Here is a 22542-nt window from a genome sequence, read left to right on the forward strand (position 1 = left end):
CACTGATGTATGTCATTAGATTTGCCTACTCTGGATATTTCTTATCATTGAAATCATACCACATGTGGCCATTTGTGACTGACTTATTTCATATACTACAAGTTTTCAAGGTCTGCCCATGTTATATAATGGAGTATATATATCCTCCTGACAGCTGAATATAATCCCATTATATGGATTTACCATAAACTGCTTATCTATTCATTACTGATAGACACTTGGTGTGTTCCTCGTTCTTAGCTAGGATGAGTAATGTTTGCATGAACTTCAGCAACAAGGTTTTGTGTATTTTATCCATTTTCACCTATTGTGCATGTAATGTCTAGGAATGACATTCTGGGATTTCAGTGACTTTGGGTGGCTTTGGTGTCAAGACTCTAATTGGAGGCATCGGAACTGTCATCTGATCCTGACTCCGCTTCCCCGTCTCAGGACTCGCTGTGGTTTCCATCACTCTTTTTGGCACACACTCATGTATCTACCTTATCGGTCTAAAACCAAAGCTGCTAGCTCCTCCCTAGCAGTGAAACTCTGCTCAAGGGCCGTAGGGTAGAGAAAGAGTGAACGATGTTCTCCTCTGACTGTCTTATGACCCCTTCAAATCCTGCCCAAACCTGAAGCTTGCTGGACTCCTTCACCTTCCCATTTCCCATCCAGTCAATACTAGATCTAACCAGGCTCACATCCAGAATCCTTTTCCAGTCTTCGTCTTTAGGTTCTTCCATAGTACGTATCCAGATCAACCGGCAAACACGGTCTCAGTGCTAAGAACCAGGGACTCAACAAGAAATAGGAAGCTTCCTTGATTTCTGGGGTTCGAAGGTAGGATAGATACAGCAACACCAACAGCAGTCGTGTATAATAGTGACCATGACAAAACTCTCAATAGTGTCCCATCCCCTTCCTCAATTCTAGGCACTGAACCCAGCCAGGAACAAGACAACGCTCGAGTGAGAGGGAAAATCAAATGCTGATAGCAAATGAGGGAACCAAAGAAAGTAGACTTAAATGTGCAGGTGGGAAAAATAAGGGTGGACCCTGGAGGAGATGGTGTGAGACATGGGGCCCCTGAAGTGCCCATAACTTTGTAGGAAAGGGAATGAACGCTACACACACCATTGCTTTGAAGCAGGGGTTGTGGCTAGAGTGTGGGAACTAGGAAAGACATGAGAAACTTATCTAGAATACCTGGAGAGGTTAAAAGACAGTAATCCATGCAAAGGCACAGAGGAAAGAAAATCCAGACAATGGCTAGAGAGTGCCAGCCAGTAAGGCCAAGAGGAACTGTAAATTGGGGTGTCAGGGAAATGCTGTTCTCAAATCTGGTATAATTTCATATCATTTTTCTCTGGAGTTTAAACAATTCTGTAGCTATCTGGTATTAGAGATAATTAGCATCTTCATCCTTTCCATCAATCCACAACTTAACATTACCAAGGCATGAGGGCTGTGATCTGACGCTCTATATTCCGAGTCAGAATTAACATTCCCCACTGCTGGAAACAGCCAGCATGCATTTCTCTATATTCATGCTGAACCCAGAATAAGACTTCAGGAACCAAACAGAACCAAGTGGATTTGTGGACAGTAATGTCCCATCCTTTAATACTATTCATGTCCCCAAACCAGGATCCTCACAGTGAAGGCCAAACCAGAGAGAAAGAAAAATAGAAAATCTTAAACTGGGTTATTGAAACTCATACCTATAATCCTAGCTCTGTGGAGGCTGAGGCAGGGGGTCATTTGAGGCTAGTCCAAACTACACAACCAAGACCTTGATTCAAAACAAAACCAATAAAACACTCAACACTAAAAAAAAAAAAAAAAAAAAAAAAAAAAAAGAAAGAAAGAAAGAAAGAAAGAAAAAGAAAAGAAAAAGAAACAAGCAAAGACCAGGGAGAAAGATGGAGAAGAGAGGAAGAGAGAAAGAGACTTATGTTGAAGTTATTCACTAAGTCAGACATACTCTTAGTGCACAGTTTATTGCAAAAGCAAAGTGATAAATAAAACATTAATGGTGCCAAACCAGGAAAAGTCTTGGGGACAGTCCTTATGGGGACAAGTGGCCCAGACAGCTGCCTAGACTCATCTACATTTCAATACCAGCAAACAACCAATGCGCTACTGGTCAGAATTCTATCTGGACTATCCTGGCTAGCATGCCAAGTTATTACCAAATCAAGCTTGTTCGCCCTCCACGCAGTGTGACCATCGTTGGAAAAACAAGTCTTAAAAAGAGTTTATTCAGGACATAGCCACATGTGGAAACGAGTTTGGAGATATTTATGGGCTGAGGTATGGGGACAGGTGGCCGGAAGTCAGTCAGTGGTGTGAACCTTTGCAACTGTTACCCTCACGACCCTACGTCAGAGGTGTTATCTATTCCTCCAAGACAGATGATGCTTACAAGCCACTCAGGCAAGTAGCTAAGAGCAGTGAAATCTAGAAAAGCAATAATTAAGCGCAAGTTAGATGGCTCAACGGTTAAGAGCACTGACTGCTCTTCCAGAGGCCCTGAGTTCAATTCCCAGCAACCACATGGTGGCTCACAGCCATCTGTAATGGGATCCAGTTGTGGTGCGTATGAAGACAGCGACAGTGTATTCACATACATAAATAAATAAATCTGAAAGGAAGGAAGAGAGGGAGGGAGGGAGGGAGAGAGGGAGAAATGGAGGGAGATGAACATGACTGGAAAGTAAGCCAAGCAGCAGTGTTCCTCCATGGTCTCCATGCTTCATGTTTCTGTCTTGAGTTCCTGCCCTGACTTCCCTCAACAATGGACTGCCACTTGGAAGGAAGATGTAACAACCCCTTTCTTCCCCATTGTTAAACTAAGGCAGATGCTTACTGTTGCCTCTGCTCCCGGGTGCATCCAGCATCAGTGAGCGTGTGGAAGCCTGGCTGACATCGGTCACACCTGTGTCCTGTCACACCTGGCTGACACCTGCATTGGCCAGAGTTGTCACATCCAGCACTGAGGGAACCTGTAACCCACAAGGAGGAGAGAAGGAGAGAAGAAAGAATAAGTCTTTGTAAGGCGTTTAGAAAAATGACTGACTCCTCATGGGAGCTGCAGACACACTAAATGCTGCACACATCCACTGCTTTTAACAAGCAATCCATGCCATTCAAATCTCTACTCAGTACGGAACATTTTGACAGCTGAAGATGCCTGCTTCACAAAAAAAGGAGGGTGAATTACAAAACATTGTTATTTACATATTTGCTCTGGCTTGACATTACGGAATACACTGCCTTTCTTTTTCTTTCTTTCTTCCTCCTTAAAAAAAAATCCCATTAATAGGGTGTGGTAATGCATATCAGATAACCCGTATATCAAGGTACTTACATTATGATCCGTAACAGTAGCTAAATTACACTTAGGAAGCAGTAACTAAATAATTTTATGGTTGGGCTTTATCACAACATGAGGAATAGTATTAAGGGGTTGCAGTGTTAGGAAGGTTGAGAAACGCTGGGTTAGAAGAAACTGGAAGACAAGAAAACAAACCCAGCATTGAGTTCAACGGATCTCAATTCAAATACCAGGCTCTTCTAGCTACAAGCCTCTGGGGAAACTGCTTACCTGTGATTTCTTTTAAGTGAGAATGAAAACATGCCTCTCCAGGCTATTGTAAGACTAAGAGCTAATATGTAAGAGGTGCCTAAGCTAGTGTCTTACATACAGTGGGAGCTTAAAATTGTAAACACTACACTAATGGATTATTATAGTGTTAACAGTATAGTCGTAATTCATCCCTAAGGCATCCTTCAGGACTTCAAGGTTGGCATAGGACTGTTTGATGTCTCTAAATGTAAACATGACTCATTTAATTCACATTCTAAAACTTCTAAAACAACAGCACTGGGGTTTAAAAGCACCTCACCAGGGTGAAAACGCTAGCTCCAATGTCTAGACTGTAAGCCGGGCTCCCTGGTTCAGCCTTGTGTCTCAGGGAGTGTTCTGGGGCTCAGGCAATAATCTCTGTGTGCTTCTCAGGATGCACAGGGTGTCAAAAAAGTGACTAAAATGTAAAATTAAGCCAAGAAAATTTCCAAGAGAATATTCTCCCTCCCGCCTCCTTTCCTCCCCCAACACTCCCTCTGTATGCCTGTGTGTGTGGGGGGGGGTATGTTGGGGATATAGTTCATAGCACAGTACTCCGTATGTATAAGGCTCTGGACAAGCCTCAACATTGTATGAACACACATACATTCATACATGCATATAAACTTACATTTAAAGATGTTTTAAAAATAACTGAAGTATGATAATCTGAGTAATATTGTTATAGATATATATTTTTTAAGTAATGAAGGAAGAGAAGAAACTAGGGGATACTGATGGCCATGTACCTCAAGAACTCTAAAGCAAGCACAGTGTGTTTTGAAGTGTGTAAAAGGCTAGCAGGACTTCAATATGTGCCTAGCACTCATCACTGTCACTGGGACCACAAAGTCATCACCTGAAATAAGCTCACTTCTGGCTGGGGAGATCTCAGGGGATAAAGCACTCACAGGTGGGGACTAGAGTTTGAATCTCCAGCTCCTCACGGAACCTCAGTGCCCAGGAGGCTGAGCCCTATCTCAAGCCCTCATACTGTGCTACTCTGAGACAAGGTCTCTCTGCTCAGGCTGCACTTGGACGCATTCTCTTTGCAGGCTGGCTAGCGACACTAGCGGAATCTGGAAGCTCCTGCTCAGTCAGAAACCCTGCCTCAGGAAATAAAGAGGAGAGCCATCAAGGAACACACCCAGTGAGTTCTGGCCTCCACAGCATGTAAACTAATCTTCACACACCTATGCCCACATACATGCAGACATGTGTACCCCCACATATACATTCCACATCTGCGCATACATGTACACTACACATGTACAGAATTATAAGCTTACTTCTATGAAGGCCAAACTATTGAGAGCATCGGCCAACTGCCGGCTTCCCTCCCTAGAGTTGGTGGCATAGCCTTTTTTTTCTTTTCTTTTTTAAGACGTTTTTCTTGTTTTCTTTGAAACTGCTATTCCGATTTTTTCAAGTTATCACTTGAAAATGAAAATGATCTTGCAGTTCATTGGGGGGACTGAAATCACTCAGGAAGTGAATTTAGAGCAGACCCCATATATAATTCCATCAACTTGGGAGGCGGAGGCAGGAGGATTGCCATTCCAAGGCCTGCTAGGTTACAGAGCAAGTTTACTGACAGTGTGGGCAGCTTAATGAGACCCTGCCTCAAAGTGCAACAATATAAAGGTCACTGGAACATAGTTCAGTGACCGGGCACTTGCCCAGCAGGCACACTCCTTCCTCAGTCGGGCTACTGGCCAGTGACTGGCGAAGCCCAGGTACATTTACGAATAATATGCAGTAGAAAGTTCATCCTGCCAATGTGTCCCTCGGCGTAGGCAGTGGGACCTTAAACCATCTCTCCACAGGGAATGTGGGTGCGTGACATGAGTGGCCTGTCAAGGCTATGAGGATGTTTTGGAAAGTATAAGACATTAGTCAGCCCTTGGGAAAGCCAGGTTTTCTGAGGGTACCTGTCTGCCATGGACATAAACACAGTATTTTGATTTTTTTTTTTTTCATTCATATGGAAGAAAGAACCGGTCCTGGGGACAAAAGACCTAGATATATTTGCAGCTCTTGCAGTACCTTGCTGGGAGATTTCAGGCCACTTTTAAACTTTCTAGATCAACTTTTCCACTCTTAGAAATTACTTTCAGATAGTCAGTGCTAAACTGGAGTTTTTAATAATAAGTAAAATGTTAACAAATCATTTTAGATCATATATATGGTCATGATGAGACTTCAGTCATGCTTAGATATTATTTTATATTTTCTCTCTCCCCTCTCCTTCGCCCCCCTCCAAAGTTTCATGTAGCCCAGGCTAGCTTCGAACCTGTTATGTAGCTAAAACTGGTCTTGAATTCCTGATCCTCTTTCCTCTACCTCCCAAGTGCTGGGATTACAAGCTTGTACCATTACACCTGGTTACGATATAATTTTTTAGAAGGTCAGTTTTTGAAAGGTCAGGGCAACCACCATCTTTATAAAAATATCATTGATTTACACTTTACTAACTTGTCTATCTTGTGTTTTATTATTCTTGCACTATAGTGTGACACAAATACCCAGATGACCTTTTAACTAATGAGAACATGGGAGCACTGTAGAGGTGACACCATATGTCTTGAGTGACTTAGGGGGAGCCAGACTGACAAGATCTGAACCCAGGCTGTCTGGCTCCCGAACCACCACTATCTGCTATGCTGTCAGCAAACTCAGGCTCAAGTTCTTGCTCTGCCCCAGCTCTGCAGCCTTGCACAGGTATCTTCCTGCCTCCTACCCTCATTTCTGAGATGGAAACTCTGTTCAGAAGGTTATCTGACTACTACATAAACAGCGCCATGCTAGATATCAATCACTGGGTGTCTCTACTGGGTTCCTGTGAATTCCCAGGTGTCCAGAGACCAGGAAAGATGGCTTCTGATACTGGGCGAGTGGGAACTGTACGGAGAGACGGATGAGAAACCTTTCCTTGTCCTTTCTGTTCATGAGCTCACTCCTTATCTCCTCTGGAATTAGAACTTTGTATTCTGCCCAAGATTTGCAGGGCAGTCCATTGAGTCTCTGGTTACATGCTCACAGACCATTTTGTGGGGACAACTCAGCTCTTGTGATGAGCAGCAAAGCTGTGTGGTTTATGGGGATCTATGCTCCCCCAAGAATCTTAAATACTCATTAAAACTGAATCATTTTTGTCTTGCTCCTCCTTTATGAAGTCCTTTGGTTAATGGTGAAAATTGAGAACAATAAAAGATTTTGGATGTTGGGTTAACTAAACCCATAACTAAACAGATGTGCTTTCAGACCACATCACAGCAGCAAACCCAGGTGAACCTGGGACTGACCCCAGATCTTTATCAACCCAAGTCATACAAGTTTTCTAGAAGGTTCCTGATGTTACTCCACTAACAACTCATCTTGGATACCCAAAAGTCTGTTCAGTTTCCGATTCTTTTAGCTGCAGCTGTGACTTGGTTCTACACAGCTACACTAAGGCAGAACCATGCTACGGCTTTACCCTTTAAGTGTGCACCATATTATATGTTCCTAAATGCTTTCCAACAAGAAGAAGCACCAACTGCCAGAAAAGACAACAGACTAATGAGGTACCAATAAAAAGCTCAGTATATCTATAGAATTCTGTTTCTCAGATGTGTTTACTAACATGTGGTGTACACTGTCTACTCATAATGAACTTAGCCCAATGTCACAACAGACACACTGGAGAAGATGCTGAAAACTAGTGAGATAGATAGATATTTAGATATTTAGATAGATAGATAGATAGATAGATAGATAGATAGATAGATAGATAGATAGATAGATAGATTAGGTAGGTAGGTAGGTAGGTAGATACTTCAGCAGTTCTAATCCTTCTCTGTAGCTTTTCCATGTGTACTTTGAATGCTTAGCACCCAGAACTGCAGAAACATGTCCTTACAGTCTGGCTTTTTCTTCCTTTTGTTTTTTGTTTTCTGAGACAGGGTCTCATGTAACCTAGGTAACTCTCTCAGTGTCTAAGGATGACCATAAACTCCTGATCCTCCTGCTTCTACTTCCTAAGTGCTAGGATTATAGGCAGATGTCCCACACCCGTGCAATTGCTCTTTTCAACAGCCTGGTCAAGGCAAAGGTGGGTGTGAAGAACTGTCACTGGAAGAGACTACCATCCTTTGTCCCTGGATCATAGAGAAGTTAACCTACCTACCTAGAAAAGTCAACAACCTGACTCTCAGGTGTGGTAGCATTTATCTGTAATTCCAGCTACTTCTTGAGCAGGAAGATCAGGAATGTGAGGCCAGCCTAGAAAATTTAGGGCTTATCTCAACATTATAAACATTTAAAAGAGGGTACAGATGAGCAGTAGAATGCTGGCCTAGCACGGACAAGGCTCTGTGTTAAACACTCAGTACTAAAAACAAAATACATGACTCTCTGCACTAGAATTCAAACCATCTGGCTTTGATGACCCTGGCTCCTCCCATTACCCCCCAGAGGTAATTACTAAAACAACTAATGTCCAGTGAGGACCCGGCTGTGCAGCATCTCTTGCTTGTTCCTTAATCCCTTCTTTCCCCCTTCTCGATGTCCTTCTTCCCTCCCTCAGTCTCCTCTCTCCTTCCCTCACTTTCGTCCCACCTACCTTTTGAGTGGCAGTTGCAGGGTAGACATCGATCTCTGTCTCGCTGCCGGTAAAACCCCTCCCGGCACCTCTCACAGTGAACCCCGGCTGTATTGTCATTGCAGTTGAGGCAACGAAACCCGCTGCCGGTCTGTCGATGGAGCTCCTGATCAAAGATGCACTGCCTGGACTTCCCATTGCAATCACAGACTAGGGAAGAGGAAAGAGAGACAAGGTCAGAAACAAAGACTGAAACCTTCTCCCGGGTGGTTATTATCATTGATTATGTATGGGCTACTACATGTTGACTTAAACTACTTAATAAAAAGAATGATGTGGGCTATTGGGAGACTAAGAGGACTCTTGTTATACCTAAAGGAAGCAGATGTTAGATAGTGCTGTTGTGATTCTTGCTTGGGAAATGTGGATTCAGAGTCACCAAACTGTCCACTTGCATTAAGAGAAGCCAATAAGCTTAGGTGATGTTTTTATATGAAAATTCATGCTTGGAATAGCTGCAGAGAATTCACTGTAAGCACTATGTAAACCAACAGAACAACTCCACAGGTTTGTCACAGTCAGTTGTGGACTCTCATCCAACTCTCTAGCAGCTCATAATGTCCACACATGGAAACAGTTGACATAGTGTAGTATCTGAAACAGTAGACACTCAAAACGCTTTAACAGAAAAGGTGATGAGCCTTCAAATCCAAAGAACTGAAACATTTCTTTGAACCAATTGCCTTTTCCTCCTGGGTCTGTGGCTTCGACTCAACCCCTGGGCTCTGTATATGCTAGGTAAGAGCTCTACCAGTCAGTGGGTTCTGTCCTCAGCTCTTTGGGCAAATCCCTTTGACTTTTGTATCCTGTTTCTTCTTCCATAAATGTGAAACAGGTCAGCCTCCTGGCACCCTTAAGAAAATCCATCTGAATAAGGACCAGCCAGTGCCCTTTCATGAGCTCTTTTTCCTTCTTCAGAAGAAACAAGTTAAGAAACTTGACCCAATAAAGAGCTGAGGTCTGAAGCCAAACCTTTCCATGCTGTCTCCATTGGCCCTCTAGCCTTGGTGTGCATGGCAAAGCCTTGGTGTGCGTGAAGCTGTTTTTGGAATATCCAGAACTATGATTTAACCAGAGTGCTAACCATAAAGCCAGCAAAGGTGCCACATGTGCTGAGCGGCTGTCCTGTGCAGGTCCCGCCCATGTCCGTCTCTGAAGCCACAAAGGTACTGCCACCAATCTCATTAGCTTCCTCAGTATGTTACAACGGCCCAGAGCCATGCTGTCTCTTCTAAGTTTTATTTTATATGTGTAGCATGTGTGTTCATGCATTTATGTGTGCGTGCTACTGCATGCATGTAGAGAACAGAGGACAACATTCGGGACCCAGATCCTCTTCTTCTACTACATGGGACCCAAGGATTGAACTCAGGTCCTCGTGCTTGGAACCAAGTTCCTTTACCTACTGATATCATGATCCCCAAGCTGATGGGTTTCTGGGACTTTACATCCAACAGCTCAGTTAATCCTCGCATCCATGTTTTAACGTCTCTGTTTGGGGGATGGCAAGATGTATGCTTAGAGCGGGTATGCATCCTGCCTTGGTTAGACAGACAGTTAAGTGGCAAAAGCAAAATTTGATCCCTGGCCTATGTGATTCCAAAGCCTCTGTTTTTTCATCTCTTCCCCTTCCCAAGAATCTAGTCTTAATCTATAGAAACAGGGGTTTCTATACCCTCTTCTGGAATCTCTCTTAATCTAGTAAAACACACACACACACACACACGTCTTATTTTCATTCATTTTTTTTAGTTAACAGATTATTTATTATTAGACACTTTGTCAAGGCCTGTATTAGTTGAGCCTCTGAATGTACAAAGAGAATTAGCATTTCCTTCCTCTTCAGCTAAAACAGAGAAGTGTCACCTTCAGGCCTGTCAACATTTCTGTCATGATTTCAAGATTCTTTTTGACTACCTACCCCTTGAGCAACAAACCCACTTTTCTTTCCCATCTTTGGTTTGGTTTTGTTTGAGACGGGGTTTCGCTGCATAACCCTGGCTTATCCTAGAGCTTTCTCTATAGACCAGGCTGGCCTCGAACTCAGAGATCCACTGCCTCTGCCTCCCAAGTGCTGGGATTAAAAGCGTGTGCCACAACGCCTATCCCAGACCCCACTTTTCAATCTCTTTAAAAGACAAAAATTCCCCATAGTACTTCAAGACCTGAACAGCTCAAGTCAAAACAGAGTCCTGCTCTAAGACTAGACACCTTTATTCCAGGGACGAAGACCAGCATTTCACCGAGTTTACAGTGTACTGAATTTGTTCCCAATTCAAACTGCTGGAGGTGTTTGCGTTTTGTTTTTTTTCACAGAACCATTGCCAAGTTGAGTCTTTCCCAACTGCTACCGGTGAAACCAATCTTTTAAAATCTCCAACAGATGTGCCACACAGCTGCCCTGAGCTGTGAAATTTCTTCCGAGGAGTAGGGTACGCACGTCCAATGTGTTATGCACACTGGGCAGCTGTTCCTGTAGGGCTCTTCCACTGTGCCATCCTATGAGCCAGCACCCTTCCTGCCCCATGTCTCCCAGGAGCTGTCTCCAAGCAGCTGCACACTCCACTCTGCTTCTCTAATTCAGAGCGTACTGTCGTTCTGTTCTGGCGACAGGGGTCTTGAGGCCCAGGCTAGCCTAAAACTCAATGAGCTGAAAATGACTGTGCAGCACTGACTCTTCTGCTCCTGTGTCCCAAGCGTTGGGACAATTGACATTTGCCACTACATCCCACAGACAGACTTGACCCAAGGAGCATGTTGGCCTTGAGTGTCTGCATTGCCTGCAGGATTCTTTAGTTGCCAGGCTGGTTGCAGTTATGACCTGCACCATATTAAGGAGTTAGGCACTCACATCAAGACGAGAGAGAAAACCGTCTTTGCATCTTTTGCAGCTCTTCTTTCTGCCGTTGGTGATGCTGGAACCATGGCTTCCTTCAAATTTTCTCCTTAGACTGATATCCCTAAAACTACTCAGTCTCTCAACTGGGAGAAGGAAAAAATCATAATTTTAATTCTAGAATATTCTTACAGCTGGGATTAATAAGATAAACATAATATAGCTTGTGTGAGTCCTTTTCATTTGGAAGCCATTTCCTTCTGAATAGCACCATGAGCTCACCGTTGACCACAAGGCACCTACCAGGCTGACTATGCCAGAGGTCCAAAGGGAAAGTGGCATTCACCAAATAACAGCAGCAAGCAACCAGTTAGGGTGAAGGGCTACTGTTGTCATGGTTTTCATTTATGCATTTCAAAGAAAATAGAAATCTGGATCTGTGTAGGAAGTCTATTGAACTTTAAATGTTTGACCAAATATATTTTTAGGTATTCTTTTGTTTTGAAACAAAGCTGTGTTAAGAGTAAAGGGCTGTACTTTGGGTCTGACTTTGAAGAGACAGGAAATAGGAAAATTAAAGCCCTGGGGTATCACGTAGTGCTAGAAGCTGGTCCATAGCAGCTGTTCAGTATTTGGGAATGAACTAATGAGTGAATGCTCTTTTGAATTTTAGGAAACCTATCGCTGCACGTGGAGGTTCACACCTGTAATTGCTACACTTGGGAGCTGAAGGAGGAGCAACAGGAGTTCTTGGCCAACCAGGGCTATATAGTTCCAGGACAGCCTGAGGTACAGAATGAGGTTCTGTTTTAAGGAAGGCGGGCAGGCAGGTTAGCTGTAGATGTAATGTAGACATATAAAAGTTTAGTAACCTAAGACTCTGGTTGAATTAGGTGGACACCCCTCTCCCCTAATGATGTACATGGCAGCCTAGTTTCTCTACCTGCTGTTACACTGTGTGTAAGCACAACCTTCTCCAGTGTACCCAGACACCCTTCCCTGTCCCTGCATCAAACCACACGTACACCCTTCTCTGGACAGTAAGATGCTCCCCTACACAACCATCAAGTTAAGTCGGCTTCTATTCAAATATTGCCTATTCTCAATGCATCTAGGTGTGAGGACTGGAAAGACTGTTCCTGCTGGAGTTGGGTTTTGGTGTATGCAAAACTTCATCCTCAAGTGAATTTATAGGGAAAATCCTTTCATTACCATAGTATGCCAGCATATTGGGCACACATATGATTAAACTCAGATGCGTCACAGGAAGGGACATTCACAATAGAAAAATGATTATATGACCATATCAATCTGAATAGAAAACTGCCAGTGTTACATCTCCTAGTAACCAGCATCCTCCTGCTCTTGAACTCCAAGACGAAACTCCAAAACCTCCAGACAATAATCGGGATGTGGACGTCTTTGCTCACATGGCTTGGTGCTTCTCCCCCTGCGTCTTCTGAACTCTTCTGTTGCTTTGCTTTAAGTAAGTTCCTTTGCAAATTTTGCAGATCTGTGTGAGCTTTGATTTCAGCTCCTTGAATAAGCACCTGAGCCCTACACCACCCCCTGGAGACAGACGCCGGTGCTTCTGCCATTTAAAGAGTTCCATGTATCCCCATGTATCTGCACGTGTGTTAAAAACGCAGATAGGCAGCCACTCTTTCCTAGTCTTCTCCATAGGAGTCCAACATAGCTCGGTCTTAGAGTAACACACCTAAATGGAAACCCACAACACATTCTGAAAGAAGAAGAAATTCTAAAACTGTCTTTTCTTATTATTATCCTTTCCTTCCCTTGTGTTTAGGTTTGTTTAATTTTATGCCTGGATTTTTTTTTTTTTTACTTTTATTTCTCAGCTTTGTTGCTGTTCTCCCTAACTTGAACCCGGCTTCAAACATTGTCCATATGCCACCCAGCTTTCATTGGGGGTCCCCGACACACACGTGTGATGGCAACGCAAGTAAGACAAGTCTTGGACACCATGACGTCAACAGCAGCTGTCCACCCACAGTCCTTTCAGTCCTGTTCAGTCTCTTGGACAAACGCACACAGAGCATCTAACATGCGCCAGGCTATTCCAGGCTCCGGGATCCAGCAGCAAACAAAACTACATATGTCCCAGTCCTTAAGGAGTTTCTGTGGCAGATCACCAAGATAAACCAGTAACACACAGACAGCATATTAGGATAGTGATATCTATTAAGAAGGAATATAAAAACCAGCAGGCATAAATCAATGTAATATTAAATATATTCACAAAGCACTATCACATTACTCACGTTTTCCAGTTTCCCCATGAGTAGGCCTGGGTCCAGGAGTCAGCATTAAGACATCATTACAGGGGCTGGAGTGCTGGCAGTCAGTTAAGTGCTTGTTATGCGTGCATGAAGACTTGAATTTTTATCCCCAGAATGCACATTAAAAATATGGGTGTGCTGGCACACGTTTGGAACCCCAGCACTGTGAAGGCAGAGCTGGGTTCCTGGGGCTTGCTGGCCAGGTAGCCTAGTCTAATCAGTGAGTCTTTGGCTAATTAGAGATTGTCTCAAAACAAAACAAAACTCAAACCAGCTCCTGAGAAACAACATTAGCCTCTGATGGCTACATGCATGCAAGTACACACATACGTGTCTATACACATATATACATATAAGTTAATTATGTATATACATATATTACATACATATAGATAGGTGGGTAGATAGATGATGGATAAGGTGATAGAATGGATAGATAGAAAGATTGATACAGATATGATACATTGCACCAGAAAACACAAAATCAGAGTTTGCAAAATGGCTCATCAGGTAAAGAGACTTTGCCACCAGTCATGACAACTCAAGAGCAGTCCTTTGAACCCACACTGTGGGAGAAGTGAAGCCCTCTGACTTTCATGTATGGTCTGTGGCATGTGGAGCTCCTTCCTGCCCCGCCACACACACACACACACACACACACACACACACACACATACACACACTGCAGAGAGAGAGACAGATAGACAGACAGAGACAGAGAGACAGACAAGAGACAGAGAAGCCAATGGGGGGTGGGAGGAGATCCACAAAATAAAAAGCAAACATGATCCCTGGACATAGGACTCAAGACTACTGTCACTATGCTACATCCTGGTCATTATTTCTTTGCCTATTCATTCCCTCCACACCTTTTCCAAGCCACAAAGATCTCTTCAGATTTCATCTGCTTCTCTGTCCCCTCGCTCCAGCTCTCGACAGCCAGCCAGGTTTTCCCCACAGATAGAGGAATGCAATTTATCAAGTTCACCTCCAGCCCTAAATAAACTCTTCTGAACTGGAATTGGTTTACAAAGATTTTCACATATTTCCGTAAGTCTAGTGAAGGCTGGGTGACACTTCGGTCTGTGTGCTGTACGCTGCCTCTCGGCTGCTTAAGTGTGGATTACAGTGATAACTGTAATAGCCTGGTGGCTGACCCTCAAAGTGCTCCTTAGGAGAGACCCGCCAGACAGACAGACGAGGCAGGTCTGCCCACTGCCACCCACACTCTTCAGGAGAGCAGATCAAAGGAGCTGGAAACGTTCTTTTAACAATGTAGCCTGGAGCCGGGAATCCCTCTGAGCTCTTCCCAGCACACCCACCCCTCACTAAACATGGCCGCTGACAAGTCAGGACAGGAATCCAAGGGGCAAAGGCTGTTTCCAAGTCTTAGACTTAGGAGAATGAGAGGAAACAGAAAATGTTTCTAGGGCTGTGCTTGGACAGAGGTTCACCCAGTGCGCTCTTTAAACTTCCCATGAGGATTGAGCACCATTTGGAGCAAGCAGCTACCAGAAATCGTACCAACTTGGCCCACCTCTGATCATCAGCACCACAAAGGGCCTCACTATTGTGTGAAGCTTAAAAGCAAGCTCTGAGCCAGGAGTGGGACTCGGGTCTGTCGTTTCAGTAATCAGGAGGCTGAAGCAGGAGGACTGCTCTGAGTTAGAGGTGAGCTTGGGCTACATAATTGAATCTGTCCCAGATACACAGCAGACAACAAAACCCACAAAAACAAATAATATCCATACACTCAGCTTTTCAGCAGGGCGGGCTAACGTCCACCTTGTACAGGGGAAGTCACTGTGCTTGTTAGCGATTTAAAGGCAATAACAAGATGAAAATATACACAGTCCTGTAAAACCTGCATGTTTAGCTCATGTCAGCCCCTCCTTTAACTCTCTTTCTCCCTGGGCCTCAACACCTAGATCCTTGCACGGATTCCGGAACCCTGAGCGTTTCACTGCCTCTGGCCTTCAGATTTGGCATTTCCACAGAACTGGCGGGGTGCCCTAAGAAACATAAATCAGATTCCGTACTGCTCACAACCTGCAGCGGCTGCTCTCTCAGTGCTGGAAGCAATCCTGACCACATGACCACAGAGCTCACCATTTCCATATATAGCACATCTGTGAGCACTAGCTAGTTCATGTCTAGAATTTCTCTGTCTCTTCCAATGGTACCTGCTCTGCTCCAGTGTTTGGCACTATCGTTGCTAAGAGAGATGGGATGGATGGACAGAGAGCAGAACAAGAAGCTGGAGGAAGGGGGTGGAAGGGTGTGGTACAGGCAGTCTGACTGTAGGAAACACCATTCAGGGGCTAAAGGAGGTGGCTCAGTGGGTAAGGGAGATTTCTGCTGAACCTGAAGACCTGAGTTTTATTCACAGAATGCACATGGTGGGAAAAGAAAGATGTCTCCTACAAGTGTCCTCTGAGCCCTCTACATGCTCACGGACACAGATATGCACATACACTAATAAAAAAAAGCAAATAATATAAAAGCAGAAAAGTCAAATCGAAACCTGAGCCTACAGAAAACTACAGAGAACCCCACAAGTCCAGGAATGCACTTGGACATTTCCCAAAATGCAGGGGCTGGGGATGTAGCTCAGTGATGGGGGCCTACTAGCATATACACAAAGACCCCTAGGTTTCACCCCAGGAGCTGCACAGAAATCCCCCAACAAAAACACATTTGTGTTGTTGTTTCTGTGTGACATTTATTGTAGAAAAAAAAAATGGCTAATATTTCCGCAGGAAAGCATCCACATGGAAATGAGAAAAGGCTCCAGAAAGGAAGATATTTTCAATTGAAGGAAGGTCTGAAACTTTCAGGCAGGTTGCCTCTTACACCAGAGAAACTATCTCTGTCCCAGGCTTACCATCTCTCCCTGGCCTGTGAGACAGCAGCCACAGATGGGCAGCAAGCCAAGGGCTGTGTGAAGGAGGGGCAGGCAGGGGTGTGCGGCAGGCTGAAGGAGGCATGAGCTCAGCAGGGCCTGATGGGGCAGCCTGTCCTGTAAGCAGTACTACCTCAGAAGCTAGGCATCCGAGCGAGCGAGCGGCAAGTTTGAACCTGACAGTGTGTGCGGGCCAAAGTCACCGAGAGCCTCGCTGCTCCTGCTTCCGGTTCAGCTGCTGGGTTCAGGTCTGCATAGTAAGTTACAGTCATATCCTAAGACTGAGTCCAAGTACGGATATTTAAGGTTGACAATGAGTTGTCTCCCCGATTTAGGGAAAGGTGTTTGCCTTTCTGTCTTCTTTCCTGACTCCTGGGTTCCCTTTCTGAGACATCAACCCCCCCCCCCCCACCTTTCTCAAACCCTCTCTTAGGGCACACTATCTTAGGTCATGCTATCAGGTTTCCTCTGGTCGTTTTATAAGTACTGTAGGCATCAGCTTCCCAGCACAGTTCCCTGACCTCAAACCTCATCCCCAACTTCAGCCACCTACGCCACTTCCGAGCTGGTTGTATCTTTGAACAAAGCACATTTAAAAGTAAACTCAGAAACTAACCGTGGTGGCAGACACCTATAATCCTGGTATTAGGCAGACTGAAGCAGGTATAACAAGAGATTGAAGAGCCAGCCTGAGCTACACAGGTGATGTCCTGTCTCAAAACAGCAGATAGGCAAACAAATTTCAATACTAAAACACCTCTGCTTCAAGTTAGATGACTTGAAGCCAACCTTAGAACCCCAACCTTCTCAGCTGCCGCTAACTTGCCCCACAGTGGGGTTCAACCCCCCAAACAGCTCAAGTGCACCCAAGTCTGTCTCCACGATGGACATTCTCAATCCAACCCTAAGCAAATCTTGACTGGCTGATTTTATGACTCCATGAAGCTTTTCTTGCTTCCTTCTACTTACTTGGCAGAAAATCTTGCCAAAATATAAATTTTCTCAACTCCTCTCAGTTTAAGGCTCTTTAATGCCAACATTTTCCTCTAAGATTATAAATTAGAGTTCCTTCACATTGCCTACAAGGACAAACATGATCTAGTTCTATTTTTTTTTTCAGCTTAGCTTCACAAAATTCCCAACTGAGTGGCTATTATCTATCTTCTATGTATGTGTGTATGTGTGTATGTATGTATGTGTGTGTATGTATCTACTTCCTATAATCTATTCTGTGTATGTACGCATATATGTATGTATGTATGAATCATCTATCTTCTATGTGTGTATGTATGTATACATATCTATCTTTCTATCATCTCTATTCTATGTATGTATGTAGGTAGGTATATGTGCATCTGTCTATCTATCTGTCTGTCTATCTGTCTGTCTGTCTATCTATCTATCTATCTATCTATCTATCTATTTATCTATCTATCTATCATCTATCTATCACAATGAGAACTGAGCCTACCGGTCTACCACAAAGCTAATCTCAGTCCTTTTATCCATTCTTTTATTTTGACAGCTTCATGCACATTACCCACTTTAATTTTGTATTTGCTTTAATAGCCCAAACATGCCTTGAAATTGTGATCCTTCTGCCTCACTTCCCTAAGGAGCTGGGGTTTGAAGAACTTTTGACAGACTGGCTTATACTGTTTGGTTGATATCCTTCTTTCCTATGTTCCTTACAACTCTTGCTTTGTAAAGAAAAAGCATCATGAGGAAGAGTAGTGAGTTAAGGCAAGAAAATCTCAAATAGTTCTTTCCTTTGTTCAAAGAAATTACACTTAACATTAGATGTTAATTTATCCTCTTAGACACCACCTCCTACTTCAGAGTTAAAGGGCTTGTCTCCTGGAGCAACCCCTCCCCCGATTTTTGCAACCCTTTTATAATACTGTCAAGCAAGGGATGTCTCAATAGTTCTGACTATGCTGGCTTAAAATGCAACTGAAAGAAAAGGAAGAGAGAAAAAACAGAATTCAATTAAATGTATGTATGTATGTATGTATGTATGTATATATGCATGTATGTACATATGTATGCATGCATATATATATATATATATATATATATATATATATATATATGTATGTATGTATGTATGTATCTACTGTCATCCTCATTTCCAAGAACTTGCTTATCATGAGGTCCCTCAGGAAGAAACGCACCTGGACCGAACTTGGTAAATAGGGGTTAAGTTGAGAATATTTAACTCCCTTTTAAAACACCTGCCACAGGCTGCCTGACGTGAAGTCCTTCCAGTCGGGCTCTGTTCTAATGTGTTCTTAAATGCACTTTCACAAATATTCAAATCACGCGTCCTTATGAAATTTTAAAGCAGAACACACTCATTATTTGTCACTGGTATGAATGGCATCAGTATCTTTGATCCTGTCTGATCAGACTTCAGAACTGATCTACTGAAGATGAAAACATTACCTCTGCCATGCTTACGTGTGATAATGAGATATTCATAAAGATTTCCTAGTTTTCAAATCTTGTCTATGAGACAGCTCTTTCTGAAATAGGAATAAATATTCAATTTAAGTAAATAAAACAAAGGGTGATTATTTCATCCTTTAAACTTGTCCTGAACTTTATGGCTTAGTGTGTGAGTGTCTGTTTCCAATTTAATCTCTTTAAAGAATGATATAATTTAGTTTATAATTATGATATGGGTATTTCCTTCACCAAGAGATCTTTAATTAAATTTAATATTCTCTTTCTCTCTCCCTCCCTCCCTCCCTTCCTCCTTCCCTCTCTCTCTCCCTCCCTCTCTCCCTCCCTCCCTCTTTCCTTCCCTCTCTCTCTCTCCCTCCCTCTCTCCCTCCCTCCCTCCCTCCCTTCCTCCTTCCCTCTCTCCCTCCCTCCCTCCCTCCCTCTCTTCCTCCTTCCCTCTCTCTCTCCCTCCCTCTCCCTCCCTCTCCCTCCCTCCCTCCCTCCCTCTCTCTCTCCCTCCCTCCCTCTTTCCTTCCCTCTCTCTCTCCCTCCCTCTCTCTCCCTCCCTCCCTCCCTCCCTCTCTCCCTCCCTCTCTCCCTCCCTCCCTCCCTCCCTCTCTTCCTCCTTCCCTCTCTCTCTCCCTCCCTCTCTCCCTCCCTCCCTCCCTCCCTCCCTCCCTCCCTCTCTCTCTCCCTCCCTCCCTCTTTCCTTCCCTCTCTCTCTCTCTCTCTCCCTCCCTCTCTCCCTCCCTCCCTCCCTCCCTTCCTCCTTCCCTCTCTCTCTCCCTCCCTCTCTCCCTCCCTCCCTCCCTCTCTCCCTCCTTTCCTCCCTCTCTCCCTCACTTTCTCTTCCACTTTTTTCCCGGTTGCATCTCAAGCCAGCATAGACAGGACTACTGAAAGCCTCTTGCTTGAGCACATGCTGCTTGTGCAGTGTGGTTAAGGCCACAGTAGGGCACAGAGGATGGACAGACAGGGCCTGACTGTCTTGTCGCTCCAGCAATCCTGAATGAAAGGACATGAATAAGTCTCTTCAACTGTAAACAGTTCATAGTGACCAAGAGACAATGAGACGCCCATGGCCACACTCTTCTTTTGAATAATTATGAGCTACAGAAGGTTCCTACTTTCACTATCAGCATATTACACATATTGTCACTACCTAGGCTTGGAATCATGTGTGTGGCCTGAAGGGGACTCAGCCTGGTGACCTGGAGTTCTTATCTGGGATACCTCCAAGACATAAGGACACCTCATAAGGACACCAGAGCCCAGGCAGGCAAACAAACTACCCTAAGTCCCTTATTGATTTTTTTTTTTAGCAATACATTTTCATACATAAATATCAGCTGCAGTTACTGTCTATCACTAATTAACATATATGGTTAAATAAGTGTGTGTCCACTATGCACTGTTATATGTCTCAGTTTTATTAAGAGAAGAGCTGTAATCATTGTGCCTTTCTTTGCAAGATCTGGAAAATGTGCATAAAGTACATTTGTAGGAATCCTACTTGAGAATCTAAACTTGTACTGCGTGAAGTCAGAAGAATTAATGAATGGGCTCTTGGGGGCTCGACTCCGTGTATACACCCACCAAGGAAAGCAACAAACAGCCGAAGAGAACGGACCACAGGTTCTCCACCAGGTGATAGAAGCAGTAAGTCCTATACGCAGTGGAGCTAGCTTGTGCTTACTTCTTATTCTCACAAGCTGTGGCCTTGCCTCAGGTCTCCACAGCGCTCAGAAGGCCAAGATTCTAGATGAGGCAAGAGCACAGGTTAGGATCAACACAAGATCCATTGTTGTGGGAGAGAAGATCAAGCTAAGTTGAGAAAGGCCCTTCAAACATTGTGAATCTACTTTTATCAAAACCAAAATGGGTGGCGAACAAAGGACCCCAGGTACTCACACGGTTCACAGACATACATGCAGAGGAAGCACCCATAATGAAATACCATAAAAATGTCATGTGTGTGTATGTTTTCCATGTGTGTGCAGGTGTCATCAAAGACCAGAAGAGAACATCAGATCCCTTGGAGCTAGAGTCATGGGCAGTTGTAAGCAACCTGACATAGGTGCTGGGAACTGAACTCAGGTCCTCTGGAAGTACAACTTCTGCTCTTAACCCCCGAACCATCTCTCCAGCCACTGAAATCCATTTAAGTGAACGTATACAACAAGGATGAGAAATAAGAGGTTGGAGAGATGGCTCCGGAATGAATGGGGCTCCGACTTAGGCACTTGCACTGGACAGGATGGCTCAGTGTTTAGAAAATCTGTCCAGTTCTGAGTTCGCTGTGGGAAGTGATTTGGCTGCAATTTGATTTTCTTTTCCAACATTCAAATCCATATTCTCATGATAAATAAAAATATAATCTTGACAAGATACAGTTGGGATTCTGTAATGGGTCTGCTATGACTGAGGAAGGCTGGGACAATGACCCTTGGCTCCATGGTCCCCACCTGTCCTCCCACACTGCAGAAGAGGAAGACTCCAGCCATGTGTTGGCTGTGTTGAGGGAACAGCCAGCATGTTCTTTCTTCACAGATGTGCTGTGAAGAAGTATGTTTGTTCAGCAGGGAGGGATGTCTGCAGACACAGTCACCCACAGGCACCGAAAAAGACAGCTTTTGGCTTTGGAGGTGATTCAAACATTACATCATCTATCTGGGTCTTATGTTACAGCACAGCCTCAGTAAACTACTGGGCTTTATTGGTGACTAAACTCCAGAATCCTGGGGCTCCTGGTTCTATATTGCTCTGAGATGATCCTGGTCTTGTCTTGTACCTTGCAAATTTCCCCAGGAAAAGAACAAACGTCAGTATGGTTGAGCTACTGAGGACTTAAACAGAAATCATATTCCCAGAATTGCATCAATGGGGTAATTTCATATCCTGACTTTCCCATAAATACAATCACAAGTCAACAATTTCATCAACCACTAGAACTAAATCAACTGCCCCAGTTTAGGATGTCAAAATGAAAATCCCCAGGGAATCTGAAGCTCACACTACATCCCAACTCTCTATTTCTGTTTACTGTGTATATATGGACTTTTCAATTTACCAAAAATGACTCCTGGGGGGAGCAGTGTTACATTTAAGTCCTTAAAAAAACCTTACACACTACTTTCTCAGTGACTTAAGTGTTATCTGTGGAAGACATTAAGCTAAAATGATCTCATGCAGTGTATTAGATAAGAAAAATGCCCAGTTGTCTAGCACAATGCCTTGCCCCTAATCTCACAGTCGTGAGTGTTGGAAGCTGTCACAGAAAAGTTCAAGGTCGCCGTGCTCTGAAGATCACAACGTGCTCCAGAAATACTTAGACCCTGTAACTGTTTTAAAAACCCGCTACTTTCAACTGACAGCTGAAAAAGATTCAAAGCTGGGACAGTTGCTCAGACCTAGATCCCAGTACTCGGAAGGCAGCTCATGAATTCCCTGGACCACACAGAAAAACCCTAGCTGCACCTCCTCAAAACAAGGTTCAATGAAATCTCATTGCGAGGTATCTGAAGTAAGAAACTCTGGAAGTGGCTTTAAGAAGACAAGCATCTTGATGCTGTGTTTGAGTGAGAATTACATCATAAAGGCAATTATTTCATGAAGACAAACAAATCAAAAGCATCTCACTTTGTACGTTATATGGCTTTGAATATATTCATGCAACTAAGTTAAGCCCAAAGAGACAGCTGGTTACTACATACATGCCACTAAGTATTTTCAGAATGAAGCTGGTAAGGACATTTTTGAGAGGAAGAAATGAGAGATTCAACTTCCATCGGAAAGTACATGTTTTGG

At 43.8% G+C, this 22542-nt stretch overlaps 1 protein-coding gene across 1 annotated transcript in view; it reads right to left on the reverse strand.

Moving 5' to 3' along the window:
* Nucleotides 1-22542, reverse strand: part of LAMC2 (laminin subunit gamma 2) — a 57977-nt gene that overhangs the window by 31628 nt on the left and 3807 nt on the right. The window contains exons 2-3 of the mRNA XM_080918465.1: nucleotides 8214-8402; nucleotides 2852-2987 (exon numbers count right to left, since the gene is read on the reverse strand). Of these exons, the coding sequence (XP_080774591.1) occupies nucleotides 2852-2987; nucleotides 8214-8402 (325 nt within the window). The remainder of the gene's footprint in view (nucleotides 1-2851; nucleotides 2988-8213; nucleotides 8403-22542) is intronic.

This window comes from Micromys minutus, assembly GCF_963924665.1.
Source record: "Micromys minutus genome assembly, chromosome: 6".
In the NCBI taxonomy this organism is placed as follows: Eukaryota; Metazoa; Chordata; class Mammalia; order Rodentia; family Muridae; genus Micromys; species Micromys minutus.